The following is an 18349-nucleotide window of genomic DNA, read 5'->3' as shown; positions in this document are numbered from 1 at the left end:
CCCTGTCATTAACAGGACGATTATTTTCATAAAGCCAAGGCTAACAATTTAGGAGTGCATCTTGTGCATCTATGATGAAGGGGCTTAATAACTTGTCCTGCAACATCATGAGGACCAATCCAGTATTTATGGTGCGGGAGAAGAATGGAAAGTTGCACAGACTACCGCGATACATACAAAGGAAATAAACGGAATCCACTCAGTAGCAGATCCATTTCGTCGACATCAGCATGACGCCGATCTGTATCAAGCGGCCGCTGGCTCATGGCGCTGAGAGTGGTCCTACAATGGCAAACTGTCACAAGTCCTTTCACAGGGTTTGGCAAGATTTTTCTATTACTGACTGGTTAGAAAATGAACGACATTGTCTCTGAATTTAAGGCAGGCTGATGGTCATGGGAGACAGACGAAATACGGCTTAAAAGGAAAAGGAAAAGGACTGGTTTGATATCACTGCTTTGCATTCACACTATATGACATTGACTACTAGACAACGAATAGGTTATTCACCACAACAACTCAAGTTCAAGTCAACACCTCTCATACTGTGTGCTGTCTATCCCATTATGACAAAAACATGGTGCTAACTCACATGAAATTCGGTGGTTAGTTGGACTGAGGATACCATGTAACAACTAAAGTGTTGGTTCAGTTCCAGCTGGGGGTATCACTTTTTAACATTCACAATCATAACATATTCACCTCCAGTAACGCAAAGTAAAGAGCGCAGTATTGTGCTGTGGTTCCAAATCAACATTAAACATGACCATTCGTTACTGACTGGAACAGGGTTGGGTTATATTTGGCTGTCAGAGGCGGAAGTCGCTGCTTGCAGAAACTCCATCTTTAACAAGCTTACAAACCCCAAGCTTCCTTACACTAATAATGTTATTTTAGTTCACTGACCAATCGTCGTGTAAGGTCGTAAGACCCTCATTTCTTCTTTTAAGTGATCTTGAGATTTTGAAAATATTGGCTCTAAGTTCGAGTACCGATTCCTATTTTTCTCTGGATTTAATCCTTCGAGAATATTCTGTCCCATCATTTCGTTGTTTCTAGACGATGCCAAACTCCTCCATATCTCTACAAACGAGGTGATCCTAACTACTAGTGAAAGAGATTTTCATAGGTGGCACTTCTTTGTGTGGGGTAAACAACGACGATATGGGCGGGGCTGGAGTCCCAGGCAGCACAGAAGTGTCCGATGCGTTACCTCTAGTCGAACTTGTGCATTTCTCGCAAATGGTGAAGGAACAATATATACTTCATGTCTTTTCGTAGCTATAAGACAGGTTGTGGGCTCGAGTCCCTGCCAGGCAGAAATGATTTGTATCATCCTTTCAGGTACCACCCGTGAACTTATTTCTGAAATCTGATTGTGTTTAGTAAGCAGTTCTTATAGGTACTGAGTTCTGTTCCTCGTCAGTCTTAATCATGGAGCACTGCGATTTATTACGTACCTTTCGTGGTTCCTTCTCAGGGGTAATATAAGCTCCGTGGAGTTCCCGGTGCAGTGCTAAATGTATCTCCATTTATTTCCACGTTCGGAAATTCGGCCATGAAAACTGATACTGGTGAACACTTCGATGCCTTACGTCTCTGTATGCCTAGTTTACTCTCGATCAGACAAGCAAGCTTTGTTTGGTTAACTATGGTTTCACATTCTGACGACGAACAACAACTCGTCGTGACAATTAACGAGAGCGATAAGACTTCTGAAGCGTCATTTATTGTAATGAAGCTTAATTTAGAAGCGATAGGGACTGTTTTATCACTAATAACTTGTTTTCTAATAGCTGCTGTATCTCGGTATTTGTTTGGATGTGGACTGACAGCCATAATGAGCAGTGTTCTTGAGTGATCTTTTGTGGCAATCGTGCTGCATATGGAACAGCAATCTGAGCACCATGATACAACGAACTGTTACAAATAGGTTACTTCAAGAACAGCTCCGAGTCCGACACTCTGTAGAATGATTCCCACCAACCCCAAACCACCGCCATATGCGACTTCAGTGGTGTACCTCTTAGCACCATGAACGCCACCAACATCCCTTTCACACACTCGGTCGTTTATCCCACATGAACAGTTATCCTGTAACTGGCGTGATACCGTGCGTCCGCCAGGTCTCTCCTCAGCGGCGATCTCTGCTTGTCTCGTCTTCGGGGCGTGTAAGGTTGGCAGCACTTGGATGTCGCTGTATAAGCTAGGGGGCGAGATCCACAGCTAGGGAATTCAATTACGTTGGGGGATGGGATTTAATATTATTTCAGTTGAAACAATGAAATTAATTAATTACATCAGTGCAAAAGTTTCGATATAAAACAGCAACTCCAGGTCGGTTAACAGATCGCTGAAACCACTTACAATACGCTGTTCGTTTGGTATGATCCATACAGTGTAACTGTTGCACAGTAGTAATTTTATACGGATACATCCCTAGTTCTTTGGTTACAGCGTTACGTGCTGTCGTGGAAGAGACTTCAGTCTCTTGCTATATTCTCTTCACTGGTTTTGTTAGAATTCTCAAAGATGCACGAAACATCGTGAAGCATCCGTTCTGTTAAAATTGTGGTCCTAACACTTCATGGTGCATCATGAACTGAACCTGTGGTCTGGAATTTCCTAATTAAAACACATACAGTTTCACGATGCGGACACCTCGAAGCAGGAAAACGGAATCCAAATTGCCGCCTCACATGCTCCGTAAAATATCCTCCTCTTTCACGAAAAACGCTCTATATCTACAGCTAAATCTACATGTATACTTTGCAACTCAGACTCAAGTGCCTGAAAGATAGTTCATCGAACAACCTTCACAATAATTCTATTTTATTCCACTCTCTCACAGAGAGCGGAAAAACGAACATATATATCTTTCCGTGAAAGCTCTGATTTCACTTATTTTATTACGAATTTTCGATTTGGGAGGAGAAACTTAGTCACTGAAATTTCGTGAGAAGATCCCGCCGCAACGTGAAACACCTTTGTTTTAATCAATGAAATCCACCCCAAACCAATAATGTCCGTGACACCCTCTTCCCTGTTTCTCGATAATAGAAGACGTGTTGCTCTTCTTTGAACTTTTTCGAGGTACTGACTGGTGAGGCTCTCACACCCCACAGCAGTACTCGAAAAGAGGACGCACAAGCGTCGTGTAGGCAGTCTCTTTTGTAGATCTGTGGCATCTTCTAAGTGTTCTCCTAATCCACCGTAGTTTTTGGTTTCCCTTTCCCACAACATTTTCTATGCGTTTTTTCTAATTTCAGTTGTTTGTAACTGTAATTCATAGGTATTTAGTAGAATTTACGGCCCCTAGATTTGACTGATTTATCGTGTAACCCAAGTTTCACGGATTCTTTTAAGCACTCATGCGGATGACCTCACTCTTTTCATTATTTTGGCTCAACTGCCAATTTTCGCACCATAAAGATATCTTTTCTAAATGGTTTTGCAATTTGTTTTGATCATCTAATGTTTTTACTAAACGATAAGGGGCAACATCATCTGCAGACAGCGTAAGATGGCTACTCAGATTGTCTCCTAAATCTTTTATGTAGATAAGAAACAGCAAAGGGCCTATAACACTACCTTGGGGAACGCCAGGTATCACTTCTGTAATATTCGATACTTTCCGTCAGCTATTACGAACTGTGACCTCACTGGCACGAAATTACGAATCGCGTCACATAACTGAGACGATATGCCTTAAACACGCAATGTTATTACAAGCCGCTTGTGACGTACAGTGTCAAAAGCCTTCTGGAAATCCAGAAATACGGAATCAGTTTCAAATCCCTTGTGAAGAGCACTCAGCACTTCGTGTGAGTAAGGACCTAGTTGCGTTTCACAGGAACCATGTTTTCTAAACCTGTGCTGAGTGTGTGCCAATAGACCACTCTCTTTAAGGTAGTTCATAATGTTCGAACATACTGAAAATTAGGAAATTTGTGGCAAGATTCTTTGCGACCAACCTTCTGAGGCCATCGGTCCCTAAGCTTACACACTACCTAATCTAACTGAAACTAACTTATGCCAAGGACAGCACACTCACCCATACCCGAGGGAGGACTCGAACCTCAGACGGGGGAGCCTTGCGAACCGTGACAAGGCGCCCTATACCGCACGGCTACGCCTCTCGGCTCGAACACGCTCTCTCTACAATACTAAGCATTCTCACCACATTAAGCTTACACAAGAACTAGGCAATAAAGCAGCTAACAACGGCAACATACACACGACTCTACCACACCCGCCCTACCACTGCGGACCCTGGAACCATGCAGGCAAGTCTTGGAAGTGCTGCCAACGTTTAGGCAGCCCGGAAAGTGGGACACGCGAAGATCGCCCCTGCGGAGAGGCTTTGGGGACTCACGGTACTTGCCAGCATAAAATAAAAATAGCTGCTACAAGGAATTTGCATTCAACCTACACTGAGGAACGCAACATTTACGCGTAGAGTTGACACTGCGACCTCTCGCACTGCCCTAATCATACTACGACTTTCTTAACGCGAAAAATAAATCAATACGAATAACCAACATTCACGGAGACGATTTACACCAGTGCGGATGTGTTGTCGGGGAAGATTATGGTATCGACTACTGCTTCCAGAGGGAAGACCCGCGGACACCGGGAGGTGCCTTAGAAATATTCTTGAATTCACTAGGGCTGTACAAAAGCCAATGCCACCAGCCGTAACAGAATAAGTTGAACTAGTTACATAGCATTAGCTTACTGTCAGTAGTTAATGACATAGACGTGTCAGATACGTTCTAACATATTGCGGTACAAATTCGACTCATAGCAGATGACTACCTTAAAACCCTGTGGTTGTGATGGCGTACCAGGTACAACCATTCGTTTGGGAGCATGGCTTCATGTGATTCAGTTTTGCTCTGTGATAAAGTGTTTCAACATGTTTAAGGGACTTCTGTCAACGTTGTCATAGTCGAAAATTAACATTTATATAGCAGCAACTGAAAAAAAGGAAACCTTACGTTCACCTTTGTTTCTCCAAACTGCGACAGGCACCCACCGTAAACGGCAACGGTGGCTAAAAAGTAAGTAAGTTAAGGCAAACCGGAATTCTGTTTAGTAACAAGAAAGCATGACTGAGTCTAGCTGACGAGAAAACACTGAGCGCTTTGAACAGTAAAATTTTTCAAACTAAGTAATTAGTACCATCTTTAGAAACTGGATATATATATAGAGTGTGAACCGGTAAGTGTTAGGACAGTTTTTTCCTTACCATTTCCTTAATCGAAGACGACTTTACTTACGCTCGTAATGGACTGTTGATTGGGCGAATCCCACTCTGGCGGAAGTTCAGCAGTAATTAAATATCACCAAATATATTGTACGATCAGTTACATTTACAGGAGGCGTACTTTAACGTATTTCGATACATAACTCGCCTCGTTAGATGGGTAAGCCGTTATACCTGGCTTGTTTCTGTCGCTTGCGTGAATGCTTACGGGGGAGAAGATGCATGTGTGTGCTGGAGTGGGCGTGTGCGCGCGTGCTCGTTTGTTTGTGTATTTATATGAGTGAGAACGAGAGAGAGAGAGAGAGAGGGAGAGAAAAGAAGAGAAAGTAAGGAGAGGGATGATATGTAAGGGAGAACGAGAGGATTGGGAGGAGAATGGTGAGAGATGGTGAAGAAGGACTGAATGGAAGAGAATGGGAAAAAGAGAAGAAGAGGAGGGGTATGTTGAAAAATGGAAAGTGACTGCTTTAACACCGTGCCAGAAAAGGAAAGTAATATCGACATGATTCAATATTTAGTTGGTGTTTATCGCGAGAATCGGTTGATGTTATCAGTTTGTCATCGAATAAAAGGAGTAGAACAGAAATAGTAATTAATTATTGAAGTTGACTTGGACAAGCATGAAATTCAGACACAGCGCCTTGCGAAAATATCCTTATCAGAAGCAGTGGTTTTCTAGGTCCCAAGGCAACGTTGTCACTCATGCGTACTATGATGCATTCCGGATTATGCAGTCAAGGAACGGTAAGGCGCAGGTTGCATAGAGGAGTAAAGTGAAAGACGGGGCCACAAAAGCTACTGTGTATGTTATGCACTCTTCCTTAAAAAATGGCAAGAGATGAGCTGAGATATACGACAACAACTTCATTTTTTACATACACTGATTCCCTCTTAGATAATCTACCACGTTGCATTCTTTTGTCAATAGAGTTGCAGAGTTTCGGCATAAACCGAGGGAACAGAGCAGGATTTCACTAAAACACAGTTACAGGCCAAGCGACCAAAGCGTTCAGCTCATTACAAATGTCAGCATTTAAACGAGTGGGAGTAATTCCATTGTCAGAATTCGCTTCGCCGTTCAACACGTTTCACATGTGAGACGTATACAATATCGGCACGCAAGTACCACTGACGAAACGGCTCTGCAGCACTATTTAATCGTTGAGTTTTCTCTTCTAGAGAAATCTGACGTTTTGATTTTTAAAAAAAATATGATCAGTGAGCATTCTCTCATAAATTGCAAAGCAACAAAATCCGATAGGGATTTCCAATATCAATTTTCCTGCGAACGAACCAGCATTCGAAATAGCATTGCATTCCTCGCACAACAATATGGCATACCAAAGAATTTCAAAGCGTAAAGCATTCCTGCATATAGTGAAAACAAATGCGTAATTTAAATAAATCGAATTAGCAATGCGATTCGTTTGTTTTACACAGAAATCAATCTCTTTAAACAATTCTCACAATGTTTTCGAAGTAATATGAATTAAGTAATGACGTAAGTTACAGTGTGTATTCAACACTCATTCTGTAGCTGCAGTTTGCTACTATAAACATATTGGTATTTCATTTCTATTTTCAACCTGTATAATTGGCACAAACCTACGAAATTTGTTGCATTTGATGTAGAACTATGTATTCAAATCGTTTTTATGTAACCTTGTATTTACACTGTAGTATTATATTCGTATATTTTTAAGTTATAGGTCAGTGGTCTCCGACCTAAGGTAATGACCCCTGAAGGATAGAATGAAAGTTTCTGAGGGGTACAACCGAAAGGGGTCGACTGTTTTCGCAAAGGAAACAAAATTTTTTGAAAGCTCATTACAATTATCACGTTTGATATAACTGTCAAACCCTGTAGATATTTTACCAATAATCTCAATTCGAATACTAGCGTTAACGCATGAAACAGTGTAGTAGAGATTACACCTTGTGAAACGAATGTATGAACAATATCTTTCTCACATAGTCCACCCACTACACACATACTCTGTACTTCGTACAAGCCATCAATGATCGTCAAATTGCGACGTAGGCATCGTATGTGCTTAAGTATCTCATGAAAATTCCTTCTCCGACTTCTAGTTAGTTCCAGCAATTGATGATAAATTGCTCCATTATTAACTTCGCAACAGATAAAGGAAGTAATTGATTGCATAACCCAACAGCATCTGTATAATGGGTACTGCACTGCTTCGGAGCATGTACAGTATTATTGTTAGTTTGACATAAAGGATTTCAAGCCTGCAGTCCTCCAGTTTCTACCACTACAGAAGTAAGGAGCGCGGCAGTGAAGTGATTTAGGAACAATAAATGTAGTTCACACTTAAATAGCTCAAGTATAAATGAGAATATAGGCTCGTGGTGAGGCAGGTGTCCTCAAGGAGAGGAGTGTTGCAGCGGAAGCACGTTTCGTAAAAAATGTCTACCCTCGATGCTGATAGCTTTCTTCTCTCAGAAGGTGCTCTACGAGGGCTATTTGGAAAGTAAGACCCGAGAAATAGAAATGACAGTGAAAACCCCATGAGCTTTGCAGAGATGTGTCTGTAGTGTCTCTGGTGTGTCTGTCGATCGCGTCACGTGGCTTTTTTTCCGTTTTGAGCACAAAGTCAGCCGTAAAGGCGTTTATAACACTAGAGTCTCGTGCCAAGTGTGGGTACTCGTGGAGTTGTTTGGTTTTTCATCACAATTCTGAGCCATACACTGCAGGGACAATGACGACGCCCCTACTGCTTTTTCAATTGGAAATGTTTGATCACCCGCCATTCAACCCGAATTTGGCTCCCTCTGACGTTCGTCTCTGCTCACATGGAGTGCTGGCTATGAAGACAACATTTCGGCACAGACAACGAACTGTAGACCAGCGCAGAGAAGAGGCGAAATGCACAAGCGGCTGCCTTCTGTGACGAGGGTGTTGGAAAGTTGGTACAATACTTCGCTAAACGTTTAAGGCGGATCGGCGACTACGTACAGAAGTAGCTGGAAGGTGTAGTTTACTGTTGCAACGAAACCTTTTTTGATTTTCACTGTCGTCACCAGTTCGCAACCGATCGAACCTTACTTTCCCAATAGCCTTCGTAGGTAGCTCTGCCAATGAAATGAAAACTAGATCATTCTGTAAAAAAAAAAATAAAGTTGCTATGCATGATCAGTACAGATTGTTTCATCAACTCATTATCTCATGGTTTAAAATCTAAATATCATTTATCTTTCGTGATTTTAAAAATGAGAATGTGTAAGTAAATTCTTGCTAATTGTAAAGGTAAGCGTTAATATTGATGACAGTGGAGGGCGGGGGGAAGGGGTAGAGGAAGGGCAGGGGGGAGAGACCACACAATATCAGATTGCACTTAAGGGTAATTGTCTCAGAAAGGCTGGGAACCACCGTTGTGGGTGCTGGTATATCGTACGACCGTCAAAACTGCATTAAAAAAATAAAAGTTCAGTCAGCTGTGATACGATGTTCTTGTTTAGGAAATTAATAGCACCATACAGCCCACAAAGCGACAAAATTTATTTTATAGTTGTATTACACATTTTTGTTTAAAATTTACAATGTTTAATTTTCACAGTTCTACGTGACAGGGGAAGTTCTAACATGGAACCACAGATTTATTCAAATAATAACTGGATGCTGCTTCTAGTAAACGACCACCAGTCGTTCTGTGATTAAAAACCAATGAAGCCTGCATCCTTCTAAACCTGCCTACTGTAATCGAGCCTACATGTTTTACCTCCATTCTTCCCTCAATTAACAAACTGAAGATTTATTGATGCCTTAGGATGACCCATTCAGTATTCAGACTCTTCTGAAGCACTACAATTTCAAATTAATGTATTCTGTAGATTTCACTACTGTTTATCAAGCACTTTTCACGCCTGCGTTAAGCTACACCACAAAAGTCTTCTTAAAGGCTTCCTAAATTTTTAATATAGAATTGGCGTTAGCCAATTTCTCTTTTTCAGAAGTAGTTGTCTTGATATGTCAGTATACATTTTATATCTTCTCTGCTTCAGCTGTCATCAGTTACTTTCCTGCCGAAATAGCGAACTCATTTACTACGTTGAATGCCTCATTTCCTAATATCATTTCCTCCTTTACTTTAATTCGACACGGAGAAGATCAGTTTGCATTATGAACATATTTACCTTAAAAGATAGTTTAAGGAAAGGCAAACCTACGTGTATAGTATTTACCGACTTAGGGAAAGCTTTATACAGTGTTGATTGAAATACTCTCTTTGAAATTCTAAAGGCAGCAGAAAGAAGAAAGCTATTTAAACTTGTCCCAAAACCAAAGAGCAGTTGTAAGAATCGAGGTGTACGAAAAGGAAGAAATAGTTGAGAAGGTAGTGAGGCAAGGTTGTAGCTTATCGCCAACGTTATTCAATCTATACATTAAGCAAGCAGTAAAGGAATCAAAAGAAAAATTCGGGGTAGGAATTAAAGTTCAGGGATAAGAAATCAACAGTTTAAGGTTTGTCGATGACATTGTAATTCTCTGACAGACAGTAAAGGACTGGGAAGAACATTTTAACGAAATGGATACCGTCTTGAAAGGAGGATAAAGATGAACATCAACAAAAGAAACGCAAGGGTAATATAATGTAGTCGAATTAAATCAGGTGATGCTCTGGGAATTAGGTAGTGAAACTAAGCATTAAAGTAAGAGATAATTTTTGTTAGTTGAGCAGAGGAAATAACTGATGGTGGCCGAAGATGAGAGGATACAAAACGTAGACTGGCAATGTCAAGAAAAGCGTTTCCTAAGAAAAGAAGTTTGTTACCATCGAAAATCAATTTAAGTGTTAGGAAGTCTTTCCTGAAAGTATTTGTTTGAAATGTAGCTGTATATGGAAGTGACACGTGGATGATAAAGAGCTTAGACAAGAAGAGAATGGAACGCTTAGAAATGTAGCTACATAAAAATGATGAACACTGCGTGTGTAGATCACAGAACAAATGAGGAAGTAGAGAAGAGAATTGGTGAGAAAATAAATTGGTGGCTCTATCTGACTAGAAGAAGGGATCGGTTGACAGGACACTTTCTGAGAGATCAAGGGATCACCAGTTTTGTATTGGAGAAAGACCAAGAGATGAATACTGTAAATAGATTCAGGAGGATGTAAGTTGTAGTTATTCGGGTTTCAAGAGGCGTGCGCAATTTAGAGTAGTATGGAGAACTGCATCAAACAGTTTTCGGACTGAAGACCAGAGCAGCAACATATTATTACCTTTGTTGATGTTCTTTTCACAATTTCTTTCCACGATAGTACTCATTCAGTCAATTGTTCTTCCAGGTCCTCTGCCGGTTTTCACAGAATTTGAACGTCATCAGCATTTCTCTAAATTTTTATATTTTCTTCCTGAACTTCAATTCTCTTTCCAGAATTTTCCTTCATATTTGTTACAGCTTGCTCAATGTACAGATTGAATAGGTTCAAGGAGAGACTACAGTCGTGTCTGAGTCCCTTTTCATCTATGGCGTCCCTTTCATGTCCTTCGACATTCACAGCTGCAGTTTTGTTTCGACCCAAGATGTGAATAACCTTATGCACCTTGTATTTTACCCTCGCTACCTTTAGGAATGGTGGCGCTTGCTGCATGTTGAGTTCAGTTTAGCAATTGTCCTCTTCTTCTGCACAGTTGCGCCATCGGTGCGGGTTCCTAACCAGCTGCTGGGAGCGCCTCTGGGGACTGACGTGCAGCTCGAGTGCTTCGTGGAGGCCTTCCCCAACACCATCAACTACTGGGTCAAGAACCGCGGCGAGATGTTGCTAGACGGGTAAGTCTGCCACAAACGTCTTATCGTTACCATTTTAATCGTTTGTTTATCAGTGGTTACTGTGCGGAACCACCACTTCTTTTTAGATCAACCATCTAGGTTACTACTTGTGTGATGGTGAAAGCAGGACGCTTACTTGCACATGCTGACGTCTAACGGCCACCTGTAATACTCGGCATTAAGTTCATTCGTTTCCCACTCTTGTGGGAACCGTTAACTTAAGGAAAGCGGAAGATAAGTTCAATCAGTTTTTTGAGCTCCAAAATATCCACAAAAATACTGAAATAACAATTTTCCATCTTCGGAAAAACACAAGCCAAAATTAATCCGCCTGTCAAGCTCCAAAACACATTGCAGGTCTCTATTAACCCAAGTACAAAGACTTCTACTATAAAGAGAAGCAAAGGCAGGGTCAGGCACGGGATGAGGCACCTAACAGAGTACGAGTACCAGTAACACAGAATTGTGTAACGATTATACTGGAAGAAAGTTTAATTTTATTAGTTCTATTCTGTACCCTACTCTTCCAGAAAGATAGCCAGGTAAAGTAACTGAAGTGTTTTTCGTTTATTTTACTGTTCTTGTAATTTGTCGAAAAAGTTATTGTCTTCAGTAGAAGTTGTTTTTGCTAAAGTAATCCCAGGCTTGTACAAAAACTGTCTCAGACGACTCTAACTAAATTATTTGTCTCGAGTGGTGATAGGTAAAACTCGTGAATATCCATTACTTTACAGAATTCCCACCACCAGGGCTCAACGGGGCCACTGTTAATCAATGAGATACAAAGACTCGTGTACTTTCGACGTATTGTGAAAATGTGATAGACAGGTTCCAACTCATCGGTCCAGACAGCTTTCACTGTACTCGGGCCTCCATCCCTGTATTCTGTCTTTTCACTACGACGAGCGATGAGGAGTGTTACTCGTGTATTACGGTGGCTTCTCTTCTCCAAAGCACTGAGGTAGATCTCTGTGATACGGCTGCCCACCGTCTGCTGTTGTCCAGCACTCAATCTGGGATTACGGCGCTACATTATGGTCCAGCTAGCCGTTGTTAAAATCTGACATAGGTGATCGCCAGCTGATTCTTCTGTGCTTGGTTTTCGAAGATGAGATGCTTGTCATACACCGTTGATATGGTGCCACTTGAAACCCACTTCTTATAAGACCTAAAGTACTTTCACAATCAGCTGCACTGATTTCACACGTCTAGCCCACGCTGTATTAAATAGCATCGCCTACGGTATCCCAGTCAAGTTCAAAAAGGGTTCAAATGGCTCTGAGCACTATGGGACTTAACAGCTGTGGTCATCAGTCCCCTAGAACCTAGAACTACTTAAACCTAACTAACCTAAGGACATCACACACATCCATGCCCGAGGCAGGATTCGAACCTGCGACCGTAGGAGTCGCGCGGTTCCGGACTGCGCGCCTAGAACCGCGAGACCACCGTGGCCGGCTCCCAGTCAGGTGACAAGCCGAATGCTCCGATCTCCATTTTGACAAGAGCACTACAACGCATCAAAATACAGTTGCTTTTGATTGTGAAACATTTTTATCCTAGGATGTTATAAACTGTTGGCTCTAGTCTGGGAGTTTGTCATGACTCACTTCCATTTAAATCAGTAATAATTCCTGTTTCATGGTTATCTTTTATATTAAATTTTCCACGAATGACACATCCGGCATGCCAAATAATGTATGAGAACAGGTAACGAAGTTCGAGTTCCAGTCAGCAGCAGGATTTGTGACAGGGAGTGAACTCTGTATTTATATTTTAATAGTTTCAGTGAGTCCTAGTTGGGTTAACCGTTGATGAATAATGCAACATACATACCATGCGAAATGCTGCCAAGAGATTTAGCGTGGCCTATGAACCGCCCAAATGTAGGTGAACTAGAAAAAATGAAAATGAATGTGCAAATTCTAAACGAAAACGCTTTTAACTGCCAGTGAAGTGAAATGAACAGAAGATAGAAATACATGGTCAGACGAATATAGATTACCATTTATACCATTAGAACACAATATAAATCGAACAATATTGGTAGAAACAGTTAAGGAAAAGATTATGTTACTACAAATGCTACAGGATCACTCCCATCAGAAATGAAACCAAACCGAAAAAAGAACTATATTATACACGCACGACATTACGTCAAGAACTACAGTTCACGGACGCTGTCGAATCACATTATTGCGATCACACTTACATGCGAGACGAGAAGAAAGAGAGTGAATGAGGTTTTCGAAGGTACCGAGAAGGATGTGGAGCTATCCCGACTCCACTGCCGTGGCCAACTGAGCTAAGTTTCTCAGTTGAGCCTCCATGGAGTTAAGGGCGCCCGTACGATAGTTTGTGGGAGAGGGAGTTGTTAAACCTGGGACAATGGAGTATTTTTAATAAGTGGGAATACTAACAGTGGGTTGAAAGCAGCCATAAAAAACTTCGAGTTACGACACTGTTAATAAGTTGCGTAATAAAGTACTTTTCAATTATTTTCTTGCTAGAAAAATACCTGACTACACAATATTATTTCCTTATCCTGAGAGCTGAGAGAGTGTGCGGGGGGGAGAGAAGCCCCCCCCCCACATTTTTCCCCGGTATGAGTGCCTTTTCGATGGCAACGTACGATCCGATGGAGATGGTCCCGCGGAATCTGGACGGGCTAAAATCCGGGGAGTTTGGTGGCCAGGGGTGTAGAGTACAGTCATCCTGGTGCTCTTAGAACAACGTATGTACAGAGCGAGTTTCGTGACGTCTTGCATTGTCCTGCTAGTAGATACCATCCGCGCCGAGGAAAATCGAACTGTATGTAGTTGTGGACATGGTACTCAAGGGTGGATTCCAACTTGTGTTGATCCGTTCTGTCTTGCAGTTTGAGATTCCGAAGAACAGAACTCTCTCTCCTCCAGCATGGACCCTTCCTATTATTGTTTCAGAGTGTTTGCTTTCGGGCGTTTCCCACCAAACACGCCAAAGGTCATCTGTCCGATGAAACATGAAACGTGATCCATCTGAAAAGGCCACTTGTCGACACTCACTGGAAGTCCAGTTGCGGTGTCGATGTGCAAATTCCACTCGCAGTTGCCAATGGACAGCAGTCGGCATGGGTGGATGAACCAAGCGTCTCAAGCGGAGGCCCATACGCAGCAACGTTCGCTGAACGGTCGTTGAGGAGACACAGTTGGCAGTCCCTTAGTTCGACTGGGCGGCCACATGCTTAATAGTTGCACTTGTTTTCGCCCGTACACATCTCGGCAGCCGTTGCTGATCCCTGTCATCTACGGTCAGTGGTACACCACATCTGCCTCGGCGCCGGTTCCGGCTAGCACCGTTTAGCCACGGACAGTATGGTTTAAACTCGGTGGCAGACGACCGTTTCACAAAATTAGCCGTTTCGGAGATGTTTCCACCTTCGACGCGAAAGTCAATGACCGTTCCCTTTTGTACATCAGATAAATCACTTCGGTTCCGCATTACGATAATGCCTACAGCGATTTGCACGTGTCCCTCAACCCTCGCCCCCCACCCCCCCCCCCCCCAAATCCAACATGCATTATATATCCTACACACCCAGTGCTGACACCTGCTGTCCGTTAGTAGTTATTGGATGCTGACGTCTTACTGTGACTGAATCGTGAAGAATTACCTGTATCACAAGCAGAATAAAACGAGGTAGAAGCAATTCACAAAACAGTTTAAAGGGTAATTCAGTACGTAAACAGAGTTGAAATTCTAATTACAATGTCAGACTGGAACGCTGTAGTAGGAGGAGCAATGTAAGGCAAGATTGCTAGGGAATACGGGATTGACTGTTGGTAATTCATTGATAACAGAGTGCTTAAGTTCTGAAGTAAACTGCAGCTATTTATAGCATATTTGTTCAAAATTCCAAAGATAAGGAGGTGTACTTAGAAAGCCGAAAGAGGTAGAAAGATCCGAGCTGTGTTCCATCTCGCTGATACAGAAAATAGGAATCTGAAACATTTTAACGGGAGAAACACTTCAAATGACAGATCAAAGAATGTAACTACTGCCAAGACAACAGGAAATCAACAAAGTGGAAACAGAGAGTGTGGGAGGGAATTAAGGGTAAAATTTTTATGGGATAGCCGGGTTTATAATATGTACAAGTGACTATCTCGCTTGAAAGCTGTCAGTAAACCTACATCCTAAACGTATTAAAGCAAATGGGTGACCCTAAATACTGAATAATCATAGAAAATATTATTGTTAATATTATTATTATTGTTATTATTTATAGTGGCAGCATCAGCAGTAGCAGTACTAGTAGTAGTAGCAGTACCGCCAGTTTAAACGTTATGAGGTCTTAGACAGTAATCTTATTCGAATTATCATTACATATGAACAAATCATTTTGAATTTGATTAATAAAATTTTATTATTTTATTAAGATTATTGTCATAGGTTTCACGATGATAAAACCGCGGTCCCTTGTAACAGAAGGTCTGAAAGCACTAATCAGATCGGAGTTAAAACTTAAAGAAAATTTTACGGATGTTAATTGTGATTGAAGAGTGGTTACAACGACTTTTAAGAAGTAAAGAAGTTTACAGAAGATACAGAAATGCTAACAACTATGAGGAATGAAGCTCAACGGAAGAGTTTTCTGTTTGTTGCCAGAAATGTGAAGGCCAAAGCGGTCGTCCATACTGTTTGCAATAGCACACGACCCTCTCCGAAATGCTGAATTTTTTGTGGAATATTAATGTTTATTTCACCGGGTGTTATTTGAATATGCTTTTATTCTGCCTACATAAAAAGTCGATGTTTGACGTGCGTGTTTTCACAACGACGCTCAGCGCACATCATTGAAATATAAGCAAATCACATTTTAATGGTCCGTGAAATACATACATGTAATTACACAACCAGTAACCGCGCTACACATAGCTGGAATAACTAATGAATATGTGTATAACATGTTACTGAAATGCTAATACAGAGATTCGCGTTTATTTTTAAATTGTTTATACTATGCCAGTACATAATTGGCAGTTCACACGTGTATGAACAAAGATGGATCTTTGCCGCGAAAAAAAAAGATACCATTAAAATAGAGTCACGAGTCTTACTACAGAGGATCCCAACACAAAGAAATTCCAGACTCGTCATAAATGGAAACCACAAAATTGAAACAATATTACAGTTATTGATGGAATCTCACACGTAATAACAAGATTGGTTTTAAAAATTACCAAAATGATATTCAACGGTAATTTTTCTGTTATATGTACGCACGCTCGCATGTTCTGATAGCGAGGAGGAAGACCTCTATGTACAGTATGTATGATAATATAAACAAATGACACTACGTTACAATAATGAGAGTCTTTAATGCTAGAGGAGGCTACTAAAAAACAGTTCTTCATTGGAAAACTTCGCATATAATATCATAAATGACATACAGTTTTTTATTGAAGAAGAGCCTCTTTGTCCTAACACTTAAAGCTATAAACAGTGTAAGGGACGTTCGATGAGAAACAGAGTCAGTGGATGTCAAACATGTAACTTGATGTGCTTTATCCATATCAATTGTTATGACTGCGACAAACCAAGAAATGACATCTACACCTTTCATTTCAGATTTTCACTAGTGGTAACTTCGTCGGGATATGTACATGTAGAGAGTGGTAAGTGCCAAACATATGGATGCCAGTAGTAATAACGTGTGCAGTTTTCGTGCAAAGAAAATGCTTTCCAGGGACGGTTTGTGCAAATCCGAAGACGATGCGGATAACTGAACTCATATATTTTTCAAAAGTTCTTGTTAATCAGGTAACTATGAATAATAATGTAACAAGTGAGCAGTGCTACGTTTTGTCCCTTACTGTAGTTAACGGGACAGTGTGATACCAGAAACGTTAAAAACCATCCTTAACGCTGTTCACGTGCTGTAGTAGGGTGCCAATAAAATTAATTTTGTGTTGTGCTGAATCATAAATTAGTATCTGAGATTATCATACTTTATTATTGCAGAAATCGATAAGACAAATCTGAAACCAGTCAGCCCTTTCAATTTTGTATTTGTAGAGGTTTTGCAGTAAAGTTGCCCAGCAAGTAAATAGTGGTAAGACAATAATAATCCAAGTTCACTCAGTTCGCCAGTAAACATCGTTGAGTACTCACTGTGTATTCTTTAGAATAAAATTTAAGGTTTTAAAAAAATGACATTACAAATATTTGGAAGCAATTACTTACGAGCATTTGAATAAAAAAATCCCAGTGAACATATTTGAAACATCTCATTAACGTGATTTTATTAATATTTTACATAGCAATTTCTCTAAACAATCTACTTGTACCTTACAAGTGTTTACAGTCGAGGTCTTAGGTAGGAAATGGTCTTCATAAGAATGAAATGGAGCTAAAAGTAAAACACTTCATTTTATCAATTATTTTAATATATTTTAACGATGCTGACGTCCTAAGACACTTCCTTACTGCAGGAGGTCGTAGATTTGCAAGATACACAGAAGAAGTACGTACAAATTTTTAAATAAGGTCTCGGACATGATGAGAGATACGTAGTTAAGAGAATTACTCTAAAAATAGGGTGTGTAACAGATTAAATATTGCAAGTACAGCACATAGGACTACACCCACATCAATACATCAGCAGAATTATCCACTGCCTAGAATTAATGAAGCGCCATACTTCAACTACGTTTACAGTGGGCATGAGCACAGCTATAGGTGATTAAAAATGAAGAAACTTATTTATTTTGCATATTCCATTCATTAATATGGTAAATAATATTTTTTCGTGGAAACACAAATTATAAGACAGTGTTCTCCAAATACAGAAGCGAGTCATAAGAATTGAATATGATGTTGATTACAGGCACATATTCATACACACACCACACACGTTAACATACACTAAAGAGCCAAAGAAAGTAGTACACACGCCTGATATCGTGTAGGGCACCGCTAGCACGCAAAAGTGCCGCAACACGACGTAGCATGGTCGCGACTAATGTCTGAAGCACTATTAGAGAGAACTGACACCACGAATCCTGCAGGGCTGTCCATAAATCTGTAAGAGAACGATGGGCTGGAGATCCCTTCTGAACAGCACCTTGCAAGGCATCCAGGATATGCTCAATAATGTTCATGTCTGAGGAGTTTGGTGGCCATCGGAAGCGTTTAAACTCATAAAAGAGCTCCTGGAACCACTCTGTACTAATTCTGGAATTGCTACTAGAATTTCCCAAGTCCGTCACAATGAACAATAGACATGAATGGATGTAGGTGATCCACTT

The 18349-nt window shown here is 40.9% G+C and overlaps 1 protein-coding gene across 1 annotated transcript in view; it reads left to right on the top strand.

The window, feature by feature from the left end:
• Window positions 1–18349, top strand: part of LOC126413023 (lachesin-like) — a 398429-nt gene that overhangs the window by 248539 nt on the left and 131541 nt on the right. Inside the window, exon 6 of the mRNA XM_050082916.1 lies at window positions 10922–11060. Coding sequence (XP_049938873.1) covers window positions 10922–11060 — 139 coding nt within the window. The remainder of the gene's footprint in view (window positions 1–10921; window positions 11061–18349) is intronic.

The sequence above is a fragment of the Schistocerca serialis genome, chromosome 7, assembly GCF_023864345.2.
Source record: "Schistocerca serialis cubense isolate TAMUIC-IGC-003099 chromosome 7, iqSchSeri2.2, whole genome shotgun sequence".
NCBI classification, from domain to species: Eukaryota; Metazoa; Arthropoda; class Insecta; order Orthoptera; family Acrididae; genus Schistocerca; species Schistocerca serialis.
Note: the sequence above shows the minus strand (reverse complement) of the source record. Positions and strands in the feature narration are given on the sequence as shown.